This window comes from Protopterus annectens, chromosome 3.part1 (assembly GCF_019279795.1).
Source record: "Protopterus annectens isolate FY-2018-M chromosome 3.part1, PAN1.0, whole genome shotgun sequence".
Taxonomy (NCBI): domain Eukaryota; kingdom Metazoa; phylum Chordata; order Ceratodontiformes; family Protopteridae; genus Protopterus; species Protopterus annectens.
Genome location: NC_056732.1, coordinates 1,835,453,527 through 1,835,479,433, shown reverse-complemented (window position 1 = coordinate 1,835,479,433; position 25,907 = coordinate 1,835,453,527). Strand labels below are relative to the sequence as shown.

Here is a 25,907-nt window from a genome sequence, read left to right as displayed (position 1 = left end):
GGGCACACAGCTAAGGTGCCAGGTCACTCTGTAGTTCATGTAGAACACACTCAGGGATATTGTCATGTCCCATAGAACTGTATTCTTGGCCTTCGACGGTGGTGTTTTAACCTGTGCTGCAGTAATACTGGGTGCCTGACAATGTACTGGTATTGTGATTGGTGCTTTTGGGGGGTGAGTGTAGTGTTTGCACTCAAGATGCCAGCCAGTATATTGGCATTATTTGTTGGCTCAGTCTGGGAGGTACAGAGAGTAAGGAAGTCAAGTGGATTTTAAGGCTCAGAGCAGATCGGGGCATGGGTTTAAATGAAAGGGCTTCTATTAAGCCCATGTTAAAATTTAGGAAATTAACTATGAGATATACTTGAAATGTCATTAATGAATTTTATAGTTCCCATGTGTATATATGTTCTATATATTTTATGTTTTTTGCTGCTTATTTATATATGCATACATTCTTTATGTATAGATGTGTTTAATATGCTATTAAAAAGCATTATAATGAATGAAGTTGCATTGACACTTTAAATTAATATACAGCTATTGTTTAGTATGAACTGATTGATTCAAAAGAACTATTTAAATGTTTTTAGATGAGTATTTGTTTGATGGTCTGAAGAAGCTCCTATGTGAAAGTGCTACCTATTGTGAAATAAAATCATTTTATACTTTTCATGGTGGACTTTTTATACAAACTCCATGGTCTGTGGCTTGCTCTGTTTTTGATTTTAGTGATTATTTGTCTTTTATTTTTGAGCAATACCATGTCTGCCCTTTACGATGTGTTACTGTGGTTGTTTTATTTTTATTAACTGGAATACATTTCTACGTTTTTAGAACAACAGGACACATACCCCAACAGCAGGTTTGGTGGAAAACATACCCATTCATTTATGTGTTTACATTATTGGTGAAGATAAGGTGAGGAGAGAGAGATATCAGTTAACAAATGTAGATTCTTGCAGTGGTCACAGCTTTAATGATCATTGCTCTACGGGTATTATTATAATAACTATAGCCTTGGGTTGGGCAATGGTATGTTTGTACACAGTATAATTACAGCCTTCTTATAGCTACTTTGAACTTTCTCTTACCTGGTAGACCTGCGGAGGGAATGTTTGTTAATACTACATGACTGTTTCTACCCATATTCCCATAGTCAGGGTTACATGTGTGTGTGTGTGTGTGTGTGTGTGTGTGTGTGTGTGTGTGTGTGTGTGCGCTGACACACACTGCCTTGATTTCTATCAGTCACCCTGGTTGTTGTTAGCAGGGACCTGTAGCTGCGACAACATGACACTTGTAAATATTTCTTGGGGGAGATCACTTGGTGTATGTACTTTATCTTGCTGTCATTTGCAGCCTTGATGTTGGACCATGGGTGTTGGGACACAGTATAACTACAGCCTTCTTATAGCTACTTTATACCTTATCTTACCTGAGAGACCTGTGGAGGGAATGTTTGTTAATACTACCCGACTGTTTCTACACATTTTCACAAAATTCTAGTTGAAATTATGCAAACAGCTTACTACCACTCCCGGGAGTCGAACTGTGGCTGTTTCTGCTACAAATATGACAAGTGTACGTATTTCATCACACGGAGCTATTGAGACACTGCTGTCTCTTCCTTGAATGATTTATTTCTCATTCTCTCTTTGTTGTACAATCTGACTTTGTATTTACCACATTACATACCAGTTCACTTAGCACAGTGTGGAAAACAGTGGTCAACGCAACATTACTATTCAGATATTAGATATTGGTGCATGACATTTGTAATATCAGTTATTCTCATGTGTTATAGAACCACTAACTTTGTCAGATGAGACTTGATTGCTTAATGCTTTTAGAGCTATAGTTGCTATGCATAACCTGTACACATTTCAAATCACATCATACCAGAGTAAACACAACCAGTCCAGGGTTTAGATTTTTATTCACGGGCAGTTACATTTTATTAATATATGACCTATATGAGACTATTACTGTAATATTGTATGATTTATTCAGTAACAACCATACCCCATTTTTAATACTGCCAGGTGACATTCTACTCATTTATATTTATTTGGTATGTATAGTACAAGCTAGATTATTACTCACCAGCCTCACAATGCAGCCTTTGCAACCTACTGGCATGGGCTTCCTGGTTTTCAACCCACTCAGCTGGAGCTGTAATGAAAATGGAGGAACATTTATGCATACCTATCCATCACATCCACAGGCTGGACTTGGGTAAACAGTTATTGCTATGAATACTTGCACACTGCTGGGACATCACCCCTCTGTCTTGCTTCTTGGAGCCACTATTCCAAGAGCTCCCTCTTCCTCCGCTTCAAGTCGGCATAGTGGTGCTGGACCTGCTCACCAGTCCAAGGGATACCAGTGGCACTGGTGAGATCACGGGCGGGACTTTCCCAGGCTTCCGCTTTGTATTAGGAGCCCTGGTACTGATCCTGCAGCAGTCTCTTGTCATGGTTTTTTTACAAGGAGTCCTACCATGACCTTGGACTCTTGTATGCCCCAGCGCTGCGCCCGAAAGCCCATGCCCTCTCCAACACTTGCCATACTGCGTATAGTGGAGAGCTACAACCAGTTATGAGCTGTATTCCCACCTGCGAGGTTTAAATATGGCTGATTTCCCACCCTTTGCTGTGATTGGACGGTTTTGAATTTGCTGAGCAAAGCTAAGCTACGGGCAAACCTCCTTAGCTACGGTTGGCAGTGCTTAAAAGGGCAGGTTCAGCACTGCTTACCAATGGGCAAATCCACTTAGCTGGGCTACTCGTTGCTTAGCATTCATATTTATACAATGCTTACACCCGGTCAGTATAGCTGTGCAATGCTTAGCATTACTTATGTTTTATTTTATTGGACTACTACCTGTATGGGATTGATTCATCATTCATTACATACTATAAATTTGTTTACCTTCCCTGACATCCCCCAATGTGCTTTCATTATGTTTATTTTTGTTTGACTATACTGTGTGGGGCACTCTGGTTGAGAAATATAAGTTACTTCCTACATAAATATACAAATGAATTAAAATTGTAATGATTTCACATACAAAATGGAAATGGCTTTGGTAAGGCTCGTACCATGAATGAGTACATGCAAAGCATACACTCTAACCACTACACTATTGCACTGCTACTTATGTTGGATGTCTATTGCTGTTTCACTTCTCTTTCTGTTTCAGCTGGGCTAAGCATAGCTAAGCAATGGGCACACCCGCTCAGCTATGCTTAAACTTTATTGTAGATGTGAAAAAAAATTGTTTGTTGCATTTTTTTACTCCGTACCCTTCAGAATATCCATGCTAATGCTAAACCTGTTATTCTGTCAACTTTCTATAAGTTTGTAATGGCAACGTTTCAGAGTTGCCCCTTATGGCTTTGTCCAGATTTCTTACTCTAACAGGTTGTAAGGTGTGCGTTATATACTTCATACCCTTTAGAAAATTCATGCTAATGCTAAACCTGTTATTCTATCAACTTTCTAAGTTTGTAGTGGAGATTGTCCCTTATGGCTTTGTCCAGATTTCTTACTCTGACGGGTTGAGAGGTGTAATGAGTGATCTCGCTCTATTTAAATTGACATACAGCAATTCTGGTGTGCAGGGGATGTGTGTATTGTGAGAGCAATGCTCTCAGACACACCCTCTGCACTCGTGCACAGAACCATGTCCGTATTACAGCATGGCAGCATGCCTTCATGAATATGCATGGCGTGCTGCTGTGCTGCACGGGAATGGTCCCTTCCATGCAAGAATAAGCTATTCTTGCACGGAAGTTTGCTGAATCCGTGCCTGTCTTGTGTTTGTCAAATATCACAAAATATCTTCTGCAAAAATTCTCTTCCCTCTCTAAACAAATGTGCCCAAATTTCAGGTTGGATGCTCAACACATTTCGATTTTGTTAAAACAGGACTTTTTTCATGTAAGTATTTACCCCCAAAAATTGTTTCATTCATGGTTACCTGAGGCTCCTTTTTATATGTGATTTGAGGAAAATACATCTTAACACCTGTTCAAGCCATGCCATCTAAGAGGGATGTAAGTTCCCTACTAACAGTCAGAGAGTTCTTGTGGATGAGGTCATTTTTTAGCCAACATGAATAAAAACAGATCCATAATTCCTTGCATTAAGGCATTCTAAGGCCTTTCTGACATCATCTATTTTTGCTCCTGGCAAGCATAACACTATTCACTGTTCATCATCATCTCTGCAAATGTATCATTTCCTCTAATAATTGAATCTCCAATTACAAGAAAATCTTTTCTGATCAGATCTGCGGAATCTTCAACTTCTAATTCAGTAATATCTGCTCTGTCATTATCACAAAGGAATGATTTTTATCACTATTATTCTTATTAATCCCACTGTTTTCATTGCATATTACATTTGCAAGCATACAATTCTCACCCATCTGACTTTGTACATCTAAAGCTTGAGACATGTTGTCAGTGACTGTCTTTCTCCTCTTTTTTCTTAAAGTAATATTCTTCAATCTTTCCACGTTCACTTTTGATTTCTTTCTGTTCAACTGGCCTTTGCCTCTCTTTTCTACCTTTTCTTTTGGAAAAATATGTCTTTTTCTATACAATTAAGGTTTTCTAGTAGAAAAATGTTATCATTCCTTTGTGTGTTTCATAACAAAGCAATGCTCTTTTTAGTTTGTATTCTTTTTGCTTTACAGATATTAATCAGTTTTTTCTTCCTTGTTATTTGTTGCGAACTTCATCCTCTCTTTCGTTTTTATTTTTTTTTATATGCTCGGAATCCTTACATTGCTGAATACTTGTATCAAGAATTCCAAAGTTGTCAGTGATATTGTCTTGTTCAACAGGGACTCAGTGATCTTTACAGACAATAGACACTTCTTTTCCTAAACGTGCTCTGTTTGCTCTTTGTCTAACATTATTTATCTCACCAGTCCAGTCATTAATATATGTAACAACAGCTCTCCAAGCCGTGCCAATTGCACAAGTCCTATATTGATCACTAAGTCCAGGGTTGCTACTATTAATGGTAGGCAAATCATCCAGCTATGACATGAGAAACACAGATCACCAGCATTATCAGGCGTTACCTTTAAATATACATAGTATTTAGTACATAGTACAAGATACTTGTGCTTTAATAAATCATTAATGACATACTAATTTAAGGAATCCGTATTCAGCTGCAAGTGAATAAAGAATATTAAAAGGGGTAATCAAAATCAGATACCCCAGAATTCAGCAATTTTAAATCAACTTATTTGAGAAAATCACACACAAAATATACAACTAAACATTAAATTAAGTAGAATAAAGTTATTTGCCTGACTGTACCAGTTGTGAAAGTCACACACAAGCAAGAATTCCTTTCTTACGATCACTTTCAGTCACACATCTTTTTAACAGTAAAGATTAATAAACTACAAACCAACACTTTGACAAATCTTCTTGTCTATAAGCTATCCTTTTCTTCCTACAAACAGTGAAAAACAGTTATAAAAAATAAAATATAAATCAAAATAAATCTTCTCTTATCAGGCATCTGCACAATCAGTCATGAACGAACACAGGATTGTTTGATAAGCTTTGGATTGTAATGTAGGTATAATTTGTTGAAATATGTTTGTTGGAAATTGCCCACGTCTACAACATTTTTAGCAATCCACTTGCATGTTGCTGCTACATCTTCCTTCAGTAACCAGCCACTTTGACAAAGTATGTACTGACAGTTACAATTCAACCCAGTCATGTGCATGTGAGCAACGGATTCAACAAGATCATTATCTTCACAACAATTTAATATTAAACAATCGGAACAAGCATCACCATCCATGGTTTTATTTCCCTTGTATTATTGGCTCTTAGACTGAAATCTCTACTGAATCCTTTTTTTTTACCCATGGGTTGGTATAATGGTTGGGATCTTTACCTCATAAGTACAAGCTACAGGGTTTGATTTTGACCTGTGGTTATTGGTTCAGGGGTTGAAGGTTGATAATAGTTAAGGTGTATACCTCATATATAAGAGGTACAGGATTTGAGTCTTACCAAGAGAAACTGGCTAAGCTTAAAACAGCCCACAAGGACAGTTAGCCTAGTACTTACCTATGAACCTATAAACTGTTTAGTTTTAGGTCAATCCTTTGAAGGAGTGCCTGACATCAGTTTTATCCAAAGTATCCATCTTGCTGTACAAGTGCTCATATTGCGTAACGTGGCTGTTTCTATCCCTTCCAAATTTCTTTCACTATATAAATAACTTCTGTTTTCCTGCAGTTTGTCTTTTGTTTCCACTGTTTTGTAAAAGCATCAGGTTTGAACACAGCTTCATACACCTTATTTTTGAAACATTTCAGTTTTATCTTTCTGTGTAATAACACCAGCAGCATTAAACCCATTTTATGTATTTTACTTTCAGGTTCCAGAAACTTTTGAAGATGTTGCTGTTAAGTTTTCAAAAGAAGAGTGGGAGATGCTGACTAAACAGGAGAAAGAGCTGTACAGAGAGGTGATGGTGCAGAACTTTGAGAACATGATTTCATTAGGTAAGAAGATTTCTGAAATATCCTGTCTTATTTTTGGGGATACTTAAAACTACAACCATGATGTTATGTGGAGGGAAATATTGAATTGGACTTTGGCTTTTTTATTATATTGTTTATTCTTTTTGAAAATTAAGTTGTTTGTTGGCTAGATAACTCTTTTTTAAAACTAGCTTGAACTACTCATCAAAATTAGTTTAAAAGTGACCTGTAACATCAGAGACTTATGGACTTTAGAAATGTCAGTCTTTAAAATCAAATTCAGAATTACATGTTAGAATATATGCGCTAGTCAACACACTACATAGTTTCGACAGACAGTTTTGTGGCTAGAAGAATCAAGATATTCTAATGTAGCTGATTAAACTGAAGATTATTCATTTTGACAATCTTTTAATTTTAAGACGGTAACTCATATCTTCGCTCTAGGCCTCCATGTATTTCATCAGCTTGAATTATGTACAGGAAGACATTCATAACTTACTTCTGGCAGCTTCATTCTCTGAAGGAAAGGAAGGATGGGGTTAGACTTGAATTTTCAGCTAAAACAATGGATGGAGTTATCAATAAAACCCATGTCTGTTTTTGAACCAGTTTGTGCTTGTTTGCTCAAAGCTGCAGTGAGTTAGGGTTTCTGCCCTTGTTCTCCTGTTTTCCAACTACCTGCTGGGAGACTAAAAAAGATAAGTGCTTATTTTTCTACTGTTTCCTGCACTTTCTGATTAACTAAAACAATATTTGCTGTATATCTGTTTAAACCATGCAACTGTATTATACTGCATTTTTTAGATTGTCTGTTATTGGAATTCCTCTTACAACTGTAATTACTGTTCATCTGCTTGTTATGTTCATTTTACTTGTTTGCTGCACTTGAAAAACACTAGCATAGACTAGATTCAGGTTTTTGATGGATCTAGTAGTGTTTGCGACCTTTGGAGCTTGTAAAACGGTTAATCTTTTCTCTGGAGAAGCCCCCCCCCATGCCCTCATGGGAGGAAGGTACCATTTGGACTGATCTACCTAAAGTTACTATTGCAGAGCTCTGTTTAGGGTGTTTTGATTGGATAATTTGAACTTTAGCTATTTCCTGTTTTTCTGCTTTAAAAGCCTGTGTTTGAACTGGCTGGTCTGTGCTTGTTTGCACTTTTGTACATCTCACAGAATCGCACACTGCTGCACTGATGGATTGCCAGTTACAGACACCTGCTCTCTAGCCTTGCAAATATTACCTAAACCAGAGGTCTTTGTGCCTAAACCTACTAATACCTGCCCCTGCTGTTTTTCCTCTTCAACTGTTGTAGCCAGACTAAGATTATTCCTGGGACCATGACCTGTCAGTTTTCCTCCTTTTCTCCTACCAGCCTGGTTGACTTGAGTTTACTGAAGCAGTGTGGCAACTGTCTCATGTACACTGGCAACCCCCTACATCTAAATCATTCCTTGTACCATTTGTGAGAGATGCACATACATTATGAATCTGGAATCACAACTCTCTTGCGTAATAGTTAGCAATACAGAGGGGGTTGTCAGCCCACCTACCACACACAAAATACACATAGATGAAACATCTGTGCAGGTACTCTTAAAAATATCTACCTAAACACCAGAGACCTCCAAAACACATGCATACTAAACCAACCGTAAGACCTAAAACACACAGTGCACATAATAACACAAGCACAAGTGTCTAAATATGTTAGACATAGGTGACTGTATAGCGAGACACACAGACGTCCCCCTCACCAGGGTGAACAAGGAGAAAGTCACTGTCGGCTGTCTTTCTTGTGCCAGGATTTGTGAGATCATGCAGGCACTCAAGTCTCTCAACAATAAGTACCATTATGATTCGGTCATAGTACATGTTGGTGTGAACAGCTTGAGATGTACCTCCCTGGACTACACGAAGAAAGACATGATTAAGCTGTCTGATTATGTGTCACAGGCATGTATGTCCCTGGTCATGAGCAGCATATTACCCTCACCTAGCATGATACCACAATATAAACAGAAAATCATTCACTTCAATAACTGGCTTAGTTTCTGGTGTAATTCTAAAGGAATCCAGTTGCTGTCAGCCTGGATGATGCTTTGCCAGAGGTGATCTTCATTTGCCACCCCTGGGATTTCGGCTACTGGCAAAGGCACTTGCCATCAAATAGTGCCTTTTTTAGGCAATGTCACGAGGACAAATTTCCTGACATAAAAATTTCATCAAAAAACAACCTCAAGGTTATGCTGCTAAATAGTAAGAGTCTTAGCATGAAACTGCAGTCTCTGGAAGCAATCCTTACCTTGGAAGATGCTGACATCTGTGCAGTCACAGATCCCTGGTTCAAGGCAGTGGAAAGCACCCCAGCCATACCATGTTACACCTTCTACCACACATTCAGACCACAAATGGAAGGTGCAAAAACTAAAGGAGGCAATGCATCAATATTCATTAACGATAAATACACCTCCAGATTGGTTAAGCAGTATGATTCCCTGGAGACACTTCAGGTGCAAATAACTGTTAGTAAGACACCTATTCAAGTCACTGGCAGCTACAGGACACTCTTCATGAATCAAGACACCCACTCTGCCTACTTGGATCTACTGGAATCCATCAAGATGCATCTAAACACCATGGTTCTCTTTGATTTTAATTACCTATCCATTGACTGGGTAAATTACTAGTGCTCAAAATCACTTGCCCAAAGGTTACTTGAGTTCATTAACTGTAACACACTGGACCCGCTGGTGGACACCTCAACTAGGGTGCCAACATCTGGTGAGTTCCAATATGGGGGACTGCTGTAGCACCCCTACTCTGAGGTCTTCTCTTGTCAGATCTGACCACAAATCAGTCTCATTCAAAGTAACTGTCACTCTGGGCATGCCCCAGCAGCAACTAAACTAAAAACCATCTCCAAAGCAGATTATATCCTTCAAAGATATTAAAGCGCAGCATCAAAGTAAATAAATAACAAACAGATTCACCTGTTAGTCTTGAGTCAAAAGTAAAACTTCAGGATGTGCAAAGTACTCTTTTTGTTATAACCAAGCAAACCACAGCACTGGAAGACTGCATTCTCAAATCTTCAGACGAGTCTCCCTGAGTAGAAGAAACACACAGTTTATATACCACTTCTTATCAAGTACATGCATGCAAAATTCTGACGTCAAATATTGGTTAACAAGTCAATAAATTTAAAAACATTGTATGCCCTTATGATAATCGCTTAGAGCTTCTGTGAACACTTGACAATTAGGCCTCTCAAAAACGTAGACCATCTAGGTTTAGGAATCTGCCCTCCGACCTTGTACCATTTAGTACCAACATACATTATCTATACAAACATCTTTGCAATAGCTCATCCCTCAGCCTGTGGAGGGCAGAACTTACAAAAGGTTTTCGGATACAATGCTTTTTCTTTTCTTTCCTTCCTTCATTAACATTTGAACCAGATTTTCCAAAACATAGTAAACATCCCTTAGCTCCCTCAACACTTACTTGTTTACTATCATGTGACTTTAAAGAGAATGCAGTTCTAAAACACTTGAAATATACAACTACAACTTAGGTGAACTGTGATTCTGTGTTGCATTTGATTCTTAACATAAACATATTATAAACATTTTATTTAACTGACTTTTGAAGAAAACTGGAAGTTAATATACATTTTGTGAAGAATAATTATGAGACAATACATTTTACATAATTCCACCATTTGACTCTGTCATTGTCACACAATGCACATAATTATATTTTCATTTTTCTTAACTTGATAAAGTAGGCTTTAACATCATATTATTCATCATCTGCGGTGATTGAGTTTTCATTATCAGGTACTTTCATAAATGGCATTTCACGTGCAGGTGAGTTTATGCATTTTGCAATTACAGCTTTCATTAGCGGACCGGAGTTCCACTGTGGCGACCCCTAACCGGGAAAAAGCCGAAAGATACAACATACTAGTTCCCAGGTTAGCAAATACACTGCCCAACCATCCAAAAAGTGTCCATTGCATACATGTGATGTCCAGGTCCTTGGCCCTCTGTTCCATGAAATTGGCCAGCTTTTCTTGCTCATCATGATAGTCACTAATGTAAGAACAACAACTTCCTATGTGACCCCTTCCCCTTTATGCAGCAAGCATTATATTGAGTGTCAGTCGATTTTGTAACATCCCAGTTCGCATTTCAGTCATTTCTCAGTTTGCCATCCTGACGTGATATGAAGTGTGGTTAACTACCTCCTGAAGAGTTTGAGCAAGCATGGCGATTTCAAGCATTGTTATTTACACTCCATACTCAAGAACAAAGTCTGAAAGTACTTGTCTGTGCCTAATGGATTGCTCACTTATTTCTCAGTCTACCTGCTGGAGGGTCTTCAAAATGCTGAATAGCAGGAGTGATATAGCCCACAAAGCAACACCCTGACCAGCTTGTGGGTAACCAGGAGTAGGCACGATTACTGCAAATGTACTAACGATCCCCTGTCATGCCCTCAGTCATAGCTTTTTAAGTGTAAAGAATCTAACACACGTTCATGTCTAGTGTCATTACATTTGCTGGTTCCCACTGGTACAGTAAAATCAATTAAAACAAAAAGTTCCACCAGGAAGATAAAACCAGTTAGACTAAACAATGAATAAGAAAATAATAATAATAAAACAAAGTGAGCACCGGGGAGCTCAAAAACAAACCTGTTTAAAACTTATAATAAAACAAAGTGATACCAGCACCACGGAGCTCAAAAACAAACCTGTTTAAAACTTATAATAAAACAAAGTGATACCAGCACCAGGGAGCTCAAAAACAAACCTGTTTAAAACTTATAATAAAACAAAGTGATACCAGCACCACGGAGCTCAAAAACAAACCTGTTTAAAACTTCACTTCACTTTATTAATGTAATAAAGTGAAGTAAAGTTTTAAATTGGTTTGTTTTTTGAGCTTTGTCGTACCAGTATCACTTTGTACCAGTCGGAAATAATAATAATAAAACAGTCACATTTCTGGCATAGCATGTCTCCATGATTCATGGTGGCAAGCTGTAAAAGACACAACTTTTGAAAAAAATTAGTCACATTACGCCAGATTAAATTAGTGTCACTAAGATCCTGTTGAAAAGTAACCTGTGATGCAGGGATTGGAATCATGGGAATCCCTTCCCTAGAATGATGACGTATATGGGAACACATCCAATAGTTTGTCACTTTTAAGTTCACAGCATATTGTCGAAGAACCAACGAGAAACTATTTTCTCTCGTTCAGTTTATAAAAGGAAACAGCAATAAAAACAAAGCAAAAGTACCAAGATTCATCATGAATTGCTGTTTGAGTTGATTTTCTTCTTAGTCCTCCACTGAGAGAGATTATTTGTACTTTGCACTTTGATCTCCCTTCACTGGTAATGGTTATTCATCTGGGTTCCCCACACAGCAGGTCATCTTACAGTGAGATGAGTGAATCCAGGTTGGTAGTCCTGCACAGCATACAGCAGTCAGGGTCATTAATAACACATGAAAAGGGCCTTTTCACTTCGAGCTCAAACAGTTCTTTCTCTGGAAGGTTTGCACATAAACCCAGTCACCCAGCTGCAATTGGTGAACAGCGCTGGTCAGGATGTTGAGAAAGAGCTTCTCATACAGTTCTAGGATACTGCTGCAAACAATGGATAAGGCTTTTACAGTAGGACAGTATAACATCATCCGTTAGAGTTAATGGGGAGCAGCTGGAAGGGCCATGGGTCTCCCCATTGATATCTCTTAGGGACTCCGTTTCCTTGTAGTATATAATGTACTACTCATATTCATTAATGCTAAGTGAAGTGCCTCGGCCATTTAAGGTTTGTTTCAGCACAAATCTTTGAAATATTATTCTTAAGGGTCCCTCTCTACTAATCCAGATGATTGCAGATGGTTAGGACAGTGAAGACTCAACTTAGTATTAAAAATTTTGCATAGTTTCTTTATCATGTAATTGTTAAATGGGTTCCCTGGTCACTATTAATAATAGAAGGTACATCAAGTCTAGGAGTAAAATCGTGCATAAGCTTTTTTACAACAGTTACTGCATCTGCTTTGCTTTGGCATAGGTAAGCTTCCACCCATGCTGAAAATATACACACCACTACCAGGATATATTGTAAATTATGTACTTTTGGCATATGGACAAAGTTACTCCAGCTGCATATTAACAAAGCGTCCCCAAGGTGGTGGTAAACATGCAGTCTTAATGTTTGCATTTTTACTAACATTATACTCTAAATATGTCTAACAGTTATTAACATACTGAAGTATCAAAGAGGAGACATGAGAGGCATACCAACTTTGGGTAATTTGATTAAACAAAACTGTCTTACCTGCATTAGCCAGTAAATTATATGCCCTTACCAGGTAAGGTAGCAAGGAGGTAGGTGCCACCAGTCAGCTGTCTAGATGCCATCATGACCCTTCGATGAATTTGCTGTATCCATCCTTGAGCCTTCTCTGAACTTCAGTTTGGAAAACTTGACACTTTCTTAAAGTCAAACACATCATCACTGGTAGTTTTGCAGTAACATCACATGAAAGTTTGCACAAAATCCTTCTACAACTTGTTTAACAGCTTGATCTGCCAAATTATTTCCTTTTGTAATCCTATCTACACCCTTTTCATGGGCACTACATTTAACTGTGGCCAGCTGTCTGGGCAGTAGAACAGCCTGTAATGCATCATTCACATATACAGAATTTTTAATTTTAGTGCCTAATGAGGTTAAGAAAACTCTCTGCTTGCAGAGTTGCCCAAAATCGTGCACTACAACAAAAGCATAATGACTGTCCATATAAATGTTGGTAACTTTATCCTTGGCTAATTCACAAGCCCTTTGCAGAGCCACTAATTCAGTTATTTTGGGCAGAATGAACACCCGCTAATCTTTGTTGAAGCAAACGCCAGAAGTCTTAACCTCAAGATGCATGCACTCGAAACTCTCCTCAGTATGGAGAACATCGATATCTGTGCAGTGACAGAAACCTGGTTCAAGGCTCCAGAGAGCACCCCAGCACTAACAGGCTATACCTCATATGATGCTTTTCGGCCCCAAAACCCGGACCGAACCACAAAAGGAGGGGGAGTTTCCATATTTATCAAGGATATCCACACCTCCAGGTTAGTGGCATTGCACGAAGTATCGGAGACCATCCATGTGCAACTAACAGTGGGCAAGACTGCTTTTCAGTTTATAGCATCCTACAGACCACCCTCTCAAAGTCAGGAATCCCATTCGGCTTTCCTGAAAACATTGGAGAACATGAAGATCTCTCCGAACACCATTATATTGGGCAACTTCAACTACCCAAACATTGACTGGGAGCACTACTCAAGCCCCAGCACCTTAGCCCAAAGATTCCTGGAAATTATAAACTCAAATGCTATGGAACAACTAGTCACCACTCCCACATGAGGGGACAACATACTAGACCTGATCATTACCAACATGGGGACTCTATGCTCCACACCAGAAGTATATCCCTCATTGGTAAGATCAGACCATAAATTAATTTCACTGGATGTCCACATCCCGACCCCACCCCCAGCCCAGAAAACCACAGTGAAAAACTTCTCAAAAGCGAAATTCTCACTTCTCAAAACTGAAGTGGAATCCTTCAAGGCCCCAGGGCCAGTGGAAACTACAGCCCAAACTGCAGAATCCTATATAAATGCATTCTACGGACATCTCCAGGAATGCATGGATCATGCTATCCCAAACAAAACCAAGACAAAATCATCCAAAGGCAGGCGTCCAGTCTGGTGGACCCCTGCCATAAATAAACTGTACAACAGAAGGAGGAAGCTACTACATGATAGAGCAAAATCCCTAATAGGGAAGGCATCTCTGATCAGTACTAGCAAAAAATACGATCCCTCATAAAATCCTCCAAGGCCAGCTTCAAGAGAAAAATTGCACAGGACACCAAAGACAATCATAAGGCTTTTTTCAGTTATGTTAGAAACCTGGGATGCAACTCCCAGACTTGTTCTGAGTTGATTCTAAATGACAAAAATACACTGAACCCACAGACATCGCCAATATCCTGGCAGACAGGTTCAGTGCAAACTTCTCCACCCCCTCCCCCCCAAAAGAGCAAGTATCTATCCCGGCAGAGGGCTGTCTCCCAAACATCTCAGATGCTCAGGTGAAGGCTGCCCTCTCCAAAGCAAAAAACACTGCTTCCATGGGACCAGATGGCGTCCCAGGTTGCATCCTACATGAACTACAAGAGGAACTAATCCCTCAAATAAAACAGCTATACAATCTCAGCCTCACTACAGGATATGTGCCCACAGAATGGCGTATAGCAACAGTGGTCCCACTCCACAAAGGTGGAGCCTCTACGGACCCTGGAAACTATCGCCCCATAAGCCTGACTAGCTTAGTCTGCAAGGCTATGGAGAGGATCATCATGGAGCTCATAAACAAAGGCATTGGGGACCTACAGACACTAGATCCTACCCAGTCCGGCTTTGTCAAGGGCAGATCCTGCCTTTTGAAACTGGTTGACTTCTTTGAAACAGTCACCAAAGCCATAGATGAAGGGAAGGTAGTCCACACAGTCTATCTGGACCTTGCAAAGGCATTTGACACAATACCCCACTCGGGCATCATAGATAAGCTATCCAGCTTAAATATAAACCCCTATGTCACAAGATGGGTCGCAAACTGGCTCAAAGACAGAACCCACAGAGTGAGAGTTGCTGGAGCCATGTCAGACTCGAAACCGGTCACAAGTGGCATCCCACAGGGTTCTGTCCTGGGACCACTCTTGTTCGGTATATACTTTTCCGAGGTACAGGCAACGTGGGAGGACTATGGCTCACCAAGTTCGCAGACGACTGCAAACTGGGCCATAATCAACTCTCCAGCTGACACAAACATCCTTCAAAAAGGTCTCACAGAGACAGATAACTGGTGCCAGCGCCATGGTTTAAAGCTAAATGCCAGAAAATGTATAGTCATACCCTTTGGCAAAAACAATGTGCCCACAAATTACCACATAGGCGGAAACCCATTAAGTACAGAGAAAGTTATTAGGGACCTGAGGACCCAAGTTGATAGCAATCTCTCCTTTGAAAACCACATTGCCAAAGTGGTTAGAAAGACCTTCTACATAGCCCACCTCATCACGAAGGGTTTCACATCTAGATCAAGAGAGGTAATCGTGCCTGGTTATTCATCCCTCATCAGGCCCATCATAGAATACAATGCCCCTTTTGGGATGTACCTTACCCGACACCTGCAGCAATTAGAAAGACCCCAAAAGTATCTCACCAAGAGGATCAAGGGTCTCAAACAGATGCCATATGCTGCTCGGTTAAAAAAATCCAGCTACTCAGTTGCATACCGCCTACTTGAGGCGATCTATGCCTGACATACAAAGCTATGTCAAATCCAGAATTAATGGACATGCTCCACCTCAGTAAATCTAAATCCCTTAGAGCCACACGCTTGAGGGACTTGAACCTCAGCACAGAAATAAATAGAACTTGCTGGAGGGACAGGTTCATAACCCAGAGGCTCCCTTCGCTCTGGAATAGAATTCCAGTTCATGTGAGGCAGAGCACCTCACTGAATCTCTTCAAGAAGAATCTCGATAAGTGGATGGGGGATCGTAGGTTTGTCCCAGGGATTACTCCCGTGTCACTATTAGACAGAGGCACAGTAAACTAAACCTTAAAAAGGGCACAGTATACTCAAATCAAGGGGTGGCGTAAGCCATACAGAATCGGGCTAGGCTTATAATTGCCCCAGGGCAGATAGCCTAGTATGAACCTATGAACCTATTAAATATCCCTCTTGATTTCTTCCACAAGAACCGTCTACAAATAGGTTCAATTCAGCATCGTGTATAGGCGTGTCCTTTAAGTCATTTCTAGGAGAAAGCAGATAGCTAGTCACACACACAATCATGATCTTCACCATCTTAAACAGTAGGTAATAAAGATGCAGGATTCAGGACAGAACAGCGTACCAGAGAAATAGATGGATCTGAAAGTAATGTGTGCTCATTTAGTAAGATGTGCAGTCAAGAATGGTTGGGTTTTCATTCTAAGTAAAAGAGACGACACAGAATGAGGGATGGCTACTGTAAGATTATGCCCAAGCACCAGTGATTCTGCCAGATTGACTAGAATGGCAGCAGTAGCAACCGTCCTTAGACATGGTGGGAAATCCCTTTCCAACAGAATTTAGTGCTGTACTATAATAAGCTACTGGACGGTAGTTGTCCCCATGATTTTGTGCAAGCACTCCATGAACAAATCCTTTTCTTTCATGACAAAATAAAATGATGTCTTTCCATAATCTGGTTACTGTAAAGCTGGGACAGTAGCTAAAGCTTGCTTTAAATTCTGAAATTAATTTTACTCTTCACTATCCCAAGGAAGGGACTACTGTGTATCTTGTTTTAAATTATTTGTCAAAGGTTTAGCAATTTCTGCATAATTAGAAATCCACTGTCTGCAATACCCTGTCATACCTAAGAAAGATCTAAGCTGTTGCTGAATAGTTGGACGTGGTGCCTTAGCTGTTGCCTGAATGCGAGATGGTAATGCCTGTTTACTAACCTGAGATATCAAATGACCAAGATAAAGTATCTGAGATGACATAGCTGCAATTTTTTTCTCAATACCTTGTGTGCTTTTCCTGCAAGGATAGTCAGAAGAGGTAGTGTATCCTGCTGACACTGCTGAAAAGAGTCGGATACTATTAGTAAATTATTTATTTTTATTTTATTTATTTATTTTACATTTGTTGACCGGGCTAGTCTAGCTGGATATATGTCCATTTTCAGTAGAGGCCCGGGGAGAAAAGCTCCAGTAAACAGAGGTATACAATACAATATTAAGTGGAGAGGTAGTTAGTACAGGAAATAAACATTATAATCAGAGCAAAAGGAGTACAGTATAATCAGAGCATTAACTAAAAGTAACATAGAGAGATGTTCAGAGTAACATTTTTTTTTTCAGTATGTAACAGATAAGCTATTTCTCTGAGGATCCTATAATAGGGCAATCATATCATAGGTATAAGGAGCATAAGCAGATAGAGAGGAGGACACAGAGTTAGTCAGGTTTATTGCAGGAGCAAAGCCAGTATTTATTTAGGTGAAGTTTCAGTTGTCTTTTAAAAAGTGGGAGAGAAGACAGTGCTAGGATATCAGAGGGAAGTTTGTTCCACTTCTTTCCAACATAGTTGGAATAGAGACAGTCGACCGAAGAGTTATTGGGTTTGGTAATTTTTATAAGTAATTTATTGGAAGAACGTAGTTGCTTCAAATTATTATAAGGTGAGATGAGATTGGAGAGTATAGGTGTTTTAGTTGGATGATATAGGATCTTATGAGTTATTAAGAATTGTTGAAGTAGAAGTTGGTTAGGAAGTTCTAGCCAGCCTAGTTGTTTTAGGTTCAGGCAGTGGTGAGTTCTAAATGGGGAACCTGTAGCAAATCTAGCAATGTTGTGGTAGGATGTTGAGAGTTTCTTAAGGTTGTTTTTTGAAAGATTTGTGTATATGGGGCAAGCATATAGAAGAGAAGAGATATGGTGAGATCTGGCTAGTGTGGTTCTTGTTTCAGGTGTAAGGAAGGGTTTGATTCTATAAAGGGATCCTATTTTTTTATTCACTAGTTTTATTGTCGTATTGATGTGAGAGTCAAAGCTAAGATTGTTGTCAATAGTAATTCCTAGAAGTTTTGTAGTGGAATCTGGAGAAATAAGAGTATTATCACTAGAGGTAAGAGTGAAGTCTAGTGGGGTTGATTTACGGGAAGGTGAGAACAAGAGCAATTTGGTTTTCTTGGGGTTAAGGAGTAGGCAGTGGTCAGAGAACCATTGCTCGACAGTGGTAAAGGCTTGTTGTGTGAGTACTTGGAGTTCAGTTTGAGATTTAGCCGAGCAGATTATAGTAGAATCGTCTGCGTATTGTATGCAGGTAGTATTTGGGATAGCTCATTGGAGGTCGTTAATAAAGATAGAAAATATAAGGGGGCCTAAGATAGAACCTTGAGGTACACCTAAAGAGATAGGAAGGAGATTAGATAATGAATTTTTCCAAAGAACTGCTTGTTGACGATTTTCAAGGTAAGATGTGAACCAGGGTAGGGAAAGATGATCAAGTGAGAGAGATTTAAGTATATGTAGCAGAAGTTTGTGGTTAACCATGTCGAAGGCATTAGATAAGTCAATAAAGACTGAAGATGAAAGGTTATTGTTGTTGCGGTTATAGTTGATGGAGTTGGTAAAGGAGAGAAGTGCTGAGGTAGTACTGTGGGAGGGTCTGAATCCATGTTGGCAGTTAGCAAGTAGGTTGTTTTGCAGAAGGTGGTTAAGGAGTTGCTTATGGATACATTTTTCCATTATTTTAGCTATAGGAGATAGAAGTGCTATGGGGCGAAAGTTAGAATAGTCATTAGATTTACCCCCTTTGTGTAGTGGGATGATGTGAGATATTTTCCAAGTTGAGGGGAAAATTCCTTCATTTATGGATCTATTAATCAGAATGGAAATAGGATAGGCAATTGCTTTGGCTCCAATTTGCAGGAATTCTGCAGGAAGTTTATCTGCAGAGGGGGTGCTAGGTCTTAGTTTTTGGATCAGTGATAGGATAAAGGAGGTAGATACTGGTTGTAAGTGAAAGGAAGGTGGATTTGAAGTAGGTAAGAGTAGCTTAGAGGTGTCAGGAGCTAGGTGGCTAGCAAGAGTTTGGATAGTATTAGTAAAAAATGTATTAAAGTCGCTGGCTATTTGTGTGTGATTCTCAGGGTTAGAGTCTTGAGGGTTAGGTGTGATAGACTGGCCTGGGGATAATAGGTTTTTAATGCTGGCCCAGAAGTTTGTAGGTTCCTTTTTGTAGGTTTGTTGTGTTTTTAGGTAATAATTTTTTTTGTCAGCAAGGATGGCTATTTTTGTTTTGTTTCTAAGCTCTCTGAAGTTTTGGCGGTCAGTTAAGTTTTTAGTGGTTCACCATTTAGCCCAAGATTTGTTTCTGAGGATCATTATTTGTCTAGTATTGTTGGTCAGCCAGGGTGCAGCTTTGGTTTTAATTCTGATAGTACGACTAGGGGCGTGGTGATCCAGGATGGCTAAGAATGTGGAATTAAAGTGTTCAACTGCTTCATTAAGTGGGAGATTTTTTAGTGGGGACCAATTGCATTGTGTTAAGTCAGTTAGAAAAAGGTCAGAGTTAAAATTCTTTTTTTGAGTGGAGTGTTCTAAAAGTGGTTGGTAAAGTTAGTTTAGTTTTATGTCTAATTACGTAAGTAGGTGAGTGATCACTTAGATCATCTGGTAGGGTACCTGTTTGGTAGGATTGTTCAGGGGTATTAGTGAGAACCCAGTCTAAGGTGGTCTCATTGTTGCTGGTTTTGTTAGCTCTAGTGGGACAATTAATGAGTTGTGTGAAGCCATGTAGGTTTATATGGGTGGTAGGATTTGTGTTATTACAGGAGTACCAATCAATATTGAAATCACCTAAGACTATTGTTTCTTGAGGGAGATAGGTGGAGAGTGAACTAAGGATGCATTCGAGTGTGCTGATGTTGTTTTCAGGGGGAAGATAAACGCATATGATGTTTATGGCTTTACTGTTATTGACTTGAAGTTTGGAGCTAATTATTTCTGCATGATTATCTAGGCAGAGAGTTTGATTTATAAGATTTATTTGGAATTGTGCTTTGTAGATAATTGCTACCCCCCCCTCCTTTTTGGTAGTGCAATCAAGTCTAATGATGTTATACCCAGGTGGTGTTATTTCATTGTCTTTGATGGTAGGTTTTAGCCATGTTTCAGTCACACATAAGATATCAAAATGATGTGTTTCTAGAAGGGCGTGGACTTGAGTAATTTTGTTACAAATACTTCTTATATTGATGTGAGCAATAGAGAGGGAGTTGGTAGGTAAGATAGATGATAATGGCATAGCTTTGTCTTGCTTATTAAAGGTATTGGTGTGGTGTGGGCCAGGGTTAGGATTGATATCACCATCCAGCAGTAGGTGAAGGAGTTTAAAATATTTTGGTTGGGGAAGTTTGTAAATGTTGTCAGTTTCCTAGATTTTGGTTTGCTTAGTTTGAGGTGTACTAGTCTGTGGTATTTGGCTAGTTGGAAGTTGAGTTCAGCAGGGAGATTTAAGAAGGTGTGAGAGACAGGTAATAAATGTGTAGAGGTTTGTTTATATGGAATAGTAAGAGTGAGGTGAAGTGGGTATTCATAGCAGGTTAATAGATAGGTAGTTAAAAGAGATGGAAAAAGTAGTAAGCTGATAATTTAGGTATTGGAGGGATAACTATTGTGAACATTTTGATATTTGTTGAAGTAAAGAGGAGGAGTTGGGTAGATTGTAGTTTTAAGGGGAGAGGAAGTGGTTTAATTTTCAGTAATTAGGTAGGGAGGTAGGAGAGTTAATAAGTGGGTGTGGAGTTTAGATTAGAGGTTGGATTATGATTAGGTAGGTTTGTTATATTATTGGATAGGTTTGGGTAGGGGTGTGGTCATTCTAGCAATAAATGTAGGAGCACTGGGGGCGGGTGAGATTTGGGGGCAAGGTAGGGGAGCGGAGTGAGCCCAAAGGGCGAATGGAGAGGGCAGAGACAAGAGAGTGAAGAGCCCAGAAAACAATCAGTGGAATGGGAAAGAATCAGCGGTTAAGTTTGAGAGTGAGAGAAAGTGGAAGTAGCGTCACAGGATTATGTAAGGTATATATACAGGTAAGAGTGTAAGGAGGTAGTACAAGGAGTGTACTAAAACAAGGCTAGGGAGTGGCAGGGCAAGCTCTGAAAAGGGGAAAAATAGAAAACGGCACAAAAAAATAGGGTTGGGAGGTCAAGTAGAGAGATAGTTGGAGAGACTGAGATACAGAGTAGTACAGTTAAGGTGCCACCTAGTGGCCAGTGAGTCAATTGTCACTATCCCACACGAGCAATGGTAGCAAGCTACAAGAAAGAGGAGTTAGGCCAATTGATACAATAGGAGAGAATAAGCTGACTATGAGCTTTGGTAAAGGGCCAGAACAAATGTTAGGAGGGGGTCATAGGCTGCTGGCTATCCTGAATGGGGACGTGCCTAACCTATTAGGGTTTTAAACCTGAGGTATTGTTTCAAGTGTCAATTATTTGGAATGACACATACTTTCACAGTCTTATAAAAGCTGGCCTCTCAGGGATCTGGTGGGAAAATTCAGGGTCCAAATTAGTTCCAATGACTTCCAGTTGGATGACTTGCTGGTCTCTAGGAAAGTAATGTACAGGTTCACCAGGTTTCACAGTCTTATAAAAGCTGGCCTCTCAGGGATCTGGTGGGAAAATTTCAGGGTCCAAATTAGTTCCAATGACTTCCAGTTGGATGACTTGCTGGTCTCTAGGAAAGTAATGTACAGGTTCACCAGGTTTCACAGTCTTATAAAAGCTGGCCTCTCAGGGATCTGGTGGGAAAATTTCAGGGTCCAAATTAGTTCCAGTGACTTCCAGTTGGATGACTTGCTGGTCTCTAGGAAAGTAATGTACAGGTTCACCAGGTTTCACAGTCTTATAAAATCTGGCCTCTCAGGGATCTGGTGGGAAAATTTCAGGGTCCATATTAGTTCCAATGACTTCCAGTTGGATGACTTTCTGGTCTTTTAGGTCAAGCCCACAAACAGTATACACAGCAGCCCAGCCGACAATAGGGAAGAAATGTTCAAAATCTACATGTTGTACTAACACAGACCTGCCCAGAAATGTCACATCTTCCAAATACGTTTTTTTTAGAATTTGAGAAAATAATGAAGTTGATTCAGTGTATCCTTGTGGTAACCATGTCCATGTATACTGCTGTCCTTGATAAGTAAAGGCAAATAAAAACTGACTTTTAGGGTGGATAGGTATAGAAAAGAATGCTGAACACAGATATATCACAGAAAAATATTTTGCTGTAGGTGGTATGCAACTCAGTATTGTTGCTGGATTTGAAACCACAGGAAAAGTTGGTAATACTGCATTGTTTATAGCCTTCAAGTCTTGCACAAACCTATAAGTATCTTTTCCTGGCTTTTTCACATGAAGTGTATTACAAGGGCTTTTAGCAGGCACAATTATTACTTGTTGTATCAATGACTGAATAACATGTTTGATTCCAAGCTCTGTTTCTGGTTTCAGTGGATACTGCAGAACTCTAGGTTTGGATGGATTCAGTTTTATTTTTACTAGTTCTTCAGATTTTTAATATACCTACTTCATTAGCATGTTTAGCCCATAGGCTAGCAGGTACCTGCTGCAGCAGTTTTTCAGCTGTCTGTATGCCTTCAACAGGCTGTTCCTCAGCTTTGGCCAATACTTCCCCCTCTGATTCTGTTGGAACATCCAAATACACCCCTTATGGTGTACAGTAAGTAGTACAATCCAGTTTGCCTAATAGGTCTCTCCCCAGCACATTTACTGGTGCAGTAGTACTCAAGAGGAAGGAATGCCTTTCTTCAACTGGACCTAAATAAATGGGTATAGGTTCTGAAACACGATATGTATTAGTAGCATTTGCTACTCCATTTGCCTTTATTTTATGTCTTGATACTGGTATCTGACTATCTGAAGTAACTTTTAATACAGTCCTAGTGATGCCAGTGTCCACCAGGAAAGGAATTTTCTTTGAATGTATTTCTACTTTAACATAGGGTACCTTTTGATCTGTTTTCAGCAGAGGATCAAGATTTATTTCTGTCTCATTACCCTGACATTGTCAGTATGGTGATTCCTGACTCCTTCCAGTGCGAGGAGGTGGTGGAAGAAATGCAGCATTATTGTAATTTGTATAAAACAACAAAACCAGGACCAAAGAGTACTATTTGATGCCAAAAACAACTGTAACAGGAATCAAAACAAGAATAATGGCATCAAATATCCAGGCTTCAGGTAAAAAAAAACACTTTATTGTAAGAAAAAAGTAAGCGCTTTCATGAACATATAGATCGCTTCATCAGACTAATTTAATGCAACATCACTCCACAATTTAAAGCACTCAGTATCCAATCAGTAGCTCTACATAATTAAACACGTATACCTAGTAAAAAGCACATTTGTATAGTATAAAATTCATTAGAAATTTATAAGTAAGTAAAAACATAGTGACATTTCAAAGAACGTCCCATAAGAAAAGGTTTCAAAGAGGTGGCCCCATTAAGACTTGATGGTTTATCTGCTTGTAGCATCAAAATCCATCTTTGTTCAACAGCCTCAGTAATATTCCTAACATCGCCACCCCTAATATTAGTATGAATGATCTCTATAGCCATGAATTTAAAATTATGGTCAGTACCAAAGTGTGGCGCATGTTGTCCTAGTGCATTATTTTCCTTACAATTCCTTATGTCCCTGTAATGTTCTAATATTCTATCTTTAAAAGAATTATTAGTCTTTCCAATGGAAAAAGCTGGCATATAGTACAAAAACAAAAATATACTAAATTACTGGTCTTACAGTCTGCATAAAATCTAGGTTCTATTTTTAAAGCCATTGGTGGGAAGCTTATAGAGAGCCCCATTATAAATATAAGACCACTAATTGTTGTTAAAGTACAGCATCAAAATAAATAAATAACAAATAAACATATTTGGGGTTGGGAGGGTGGCCTAATGGTTAAGGTGTTTGCCTTACAAACTCAAGGTTCAGGGTTCGAGTCTCACAAGGGATAATTGGCTAGGCTTAAAATAGCTTGCAAGGGCAGTTAGCCTATTACTAACCTATGAAGCTATGAATAAATAACAAAGAGATTTACCTGTTAGTCTTGAGTCAAGAATAACATTTCAGGATGTGCAAAGTACTCTTTTTATTATAACCAAACAAACCACAGAGCTGGGATACTGCCTTCTCAAATCTTCAGATCAATCTCCCTGAGTAGAAGAAACATGCCGTTTATATACCATTTCGTATCACTTACATGCATGCAGAATTCTGACGTTACATATTGGCTAGCAAATCAATAACTTTAAAAATATTATATGCCCTCATGATTCTTGCTTAGAGCTTCATGTGAACACTTGACAATTAGGCCTCTCAAAAACATAGACAGCCTGGGCTTAGGAATCTGCCCTCCAACCTAGTACCATTTAGTACCAACATACATTATCTACACAGAAATCCTGGGAATGACTCATCCTTCAGCCTGTGGAGGCCAGAACTTACAAAAGGTTTCTTGACACAATGGCCAGGGTTCAGTAATGCCTACACTAAGTGTACACTGTTCTGAGTGATCAGACAACACAGACATAACTCACACCTTCTTCCTCCTAATTTTAGTTTTCTTACTGATATTCTTGCAGCTTTAAATATTGACGGGGATTCATAAAGGTTACCACAAAGTGAAGACTACATGAACACTTAGTATAATCTTCTGAGTGACTAGAAAGCACAAAAAAATGTGATAAGAATTTTATTGAGTGCATGTCGTGTCCCCTTAGTGTACACTTAGTGGAGGCTTTATTGAATCGGGCCCAATGTTTTCTTTCCTTCCTTCATTAACATTTGAACCATTCTTCAAAACTTAGTAAACATCCCTTAACTCCTTCAGCACTTATTATACTTTTATTTTATTATTATCCTATTATACTGCACTTGATGTGACATAAAAGAGAATGCAGTTGTAAAACACATGAAATATGTCATTCTACATTGCATTTGATTAGTTGCATAAACATATTATAAACATTTTACTTAACTCATTTATGAAGGAAACTGGAAATGAATATACATTTTGTGAAGAATAATTATGAGACAATACATTTTCCCTAACAAAGAGATGGTATAACTAGCTTCACTTCACCTGCCCCCTCAGATGGAAGTGGTAACTATGTCAAGTCCTACACCAATGCTTTTTACAAACACCTGTGTAACTGCATGACATGGCTGTACCTGGTAAAACCAAAACAAACTCTTCAAGGAAGAGCAAACCTGCTTGGTGGACAACTGCCATTAACAGGCTCTATAAGAGGAAGAAATTGTTGTTCAAAAGTAAGAGGAAGAGGTCCTAAACTGGAAACACTCCCTGCTTAGCCTAACCAAGCAAATATGACTTCTTGTGAAGTCCTCCAAAGCAAAATATGATTTAAATTAGTGTCCTCAACTAAGGACCACCATGAGGCATTCTTTAGTGACATCCTTAGTCTAAAAGGTAAGACCTGGATTTGAGCCAAACTGGTAGTTAATGATACCACGTACACTGAGCCCATGGGCTTAGCAAACTTGTTAGCTGACCGATTCTATGAAAACTCACTCCCCTGTCCCCACCACACATACTCCATGGCATTCCTTCCACCTGTCCCTCACCTTGGCTCACAGATAGAACCCATACAGTCAAAACAGGG

At 39.2% G+C, this 25,907-nt stretch overlaps 1 protein-coding gene across 1 annotated transcript in view; it reads left to right on the top strand.

The window, feature by feature from the left end:
• The window catches only part of LOC122797900 (zinc finger protein 26-like), a 122,024-nt gene that overhangs the window by 69,931 nt on the left and 26,186 nt on the right, over nucleotides 1-25,907 (top strand). The window contains exon 2 of the mRNA XM_044066418.1: nucleotides 6,365-6,553. Within this exon, the coding sequence (XP_043922353.1) occupies nucleotides 6,365-6,553 (189 nt within the window). The remainder of the gene's footprint in view (nucleotides 1-6,364; nucleotides 6,554-25,907) is intronic.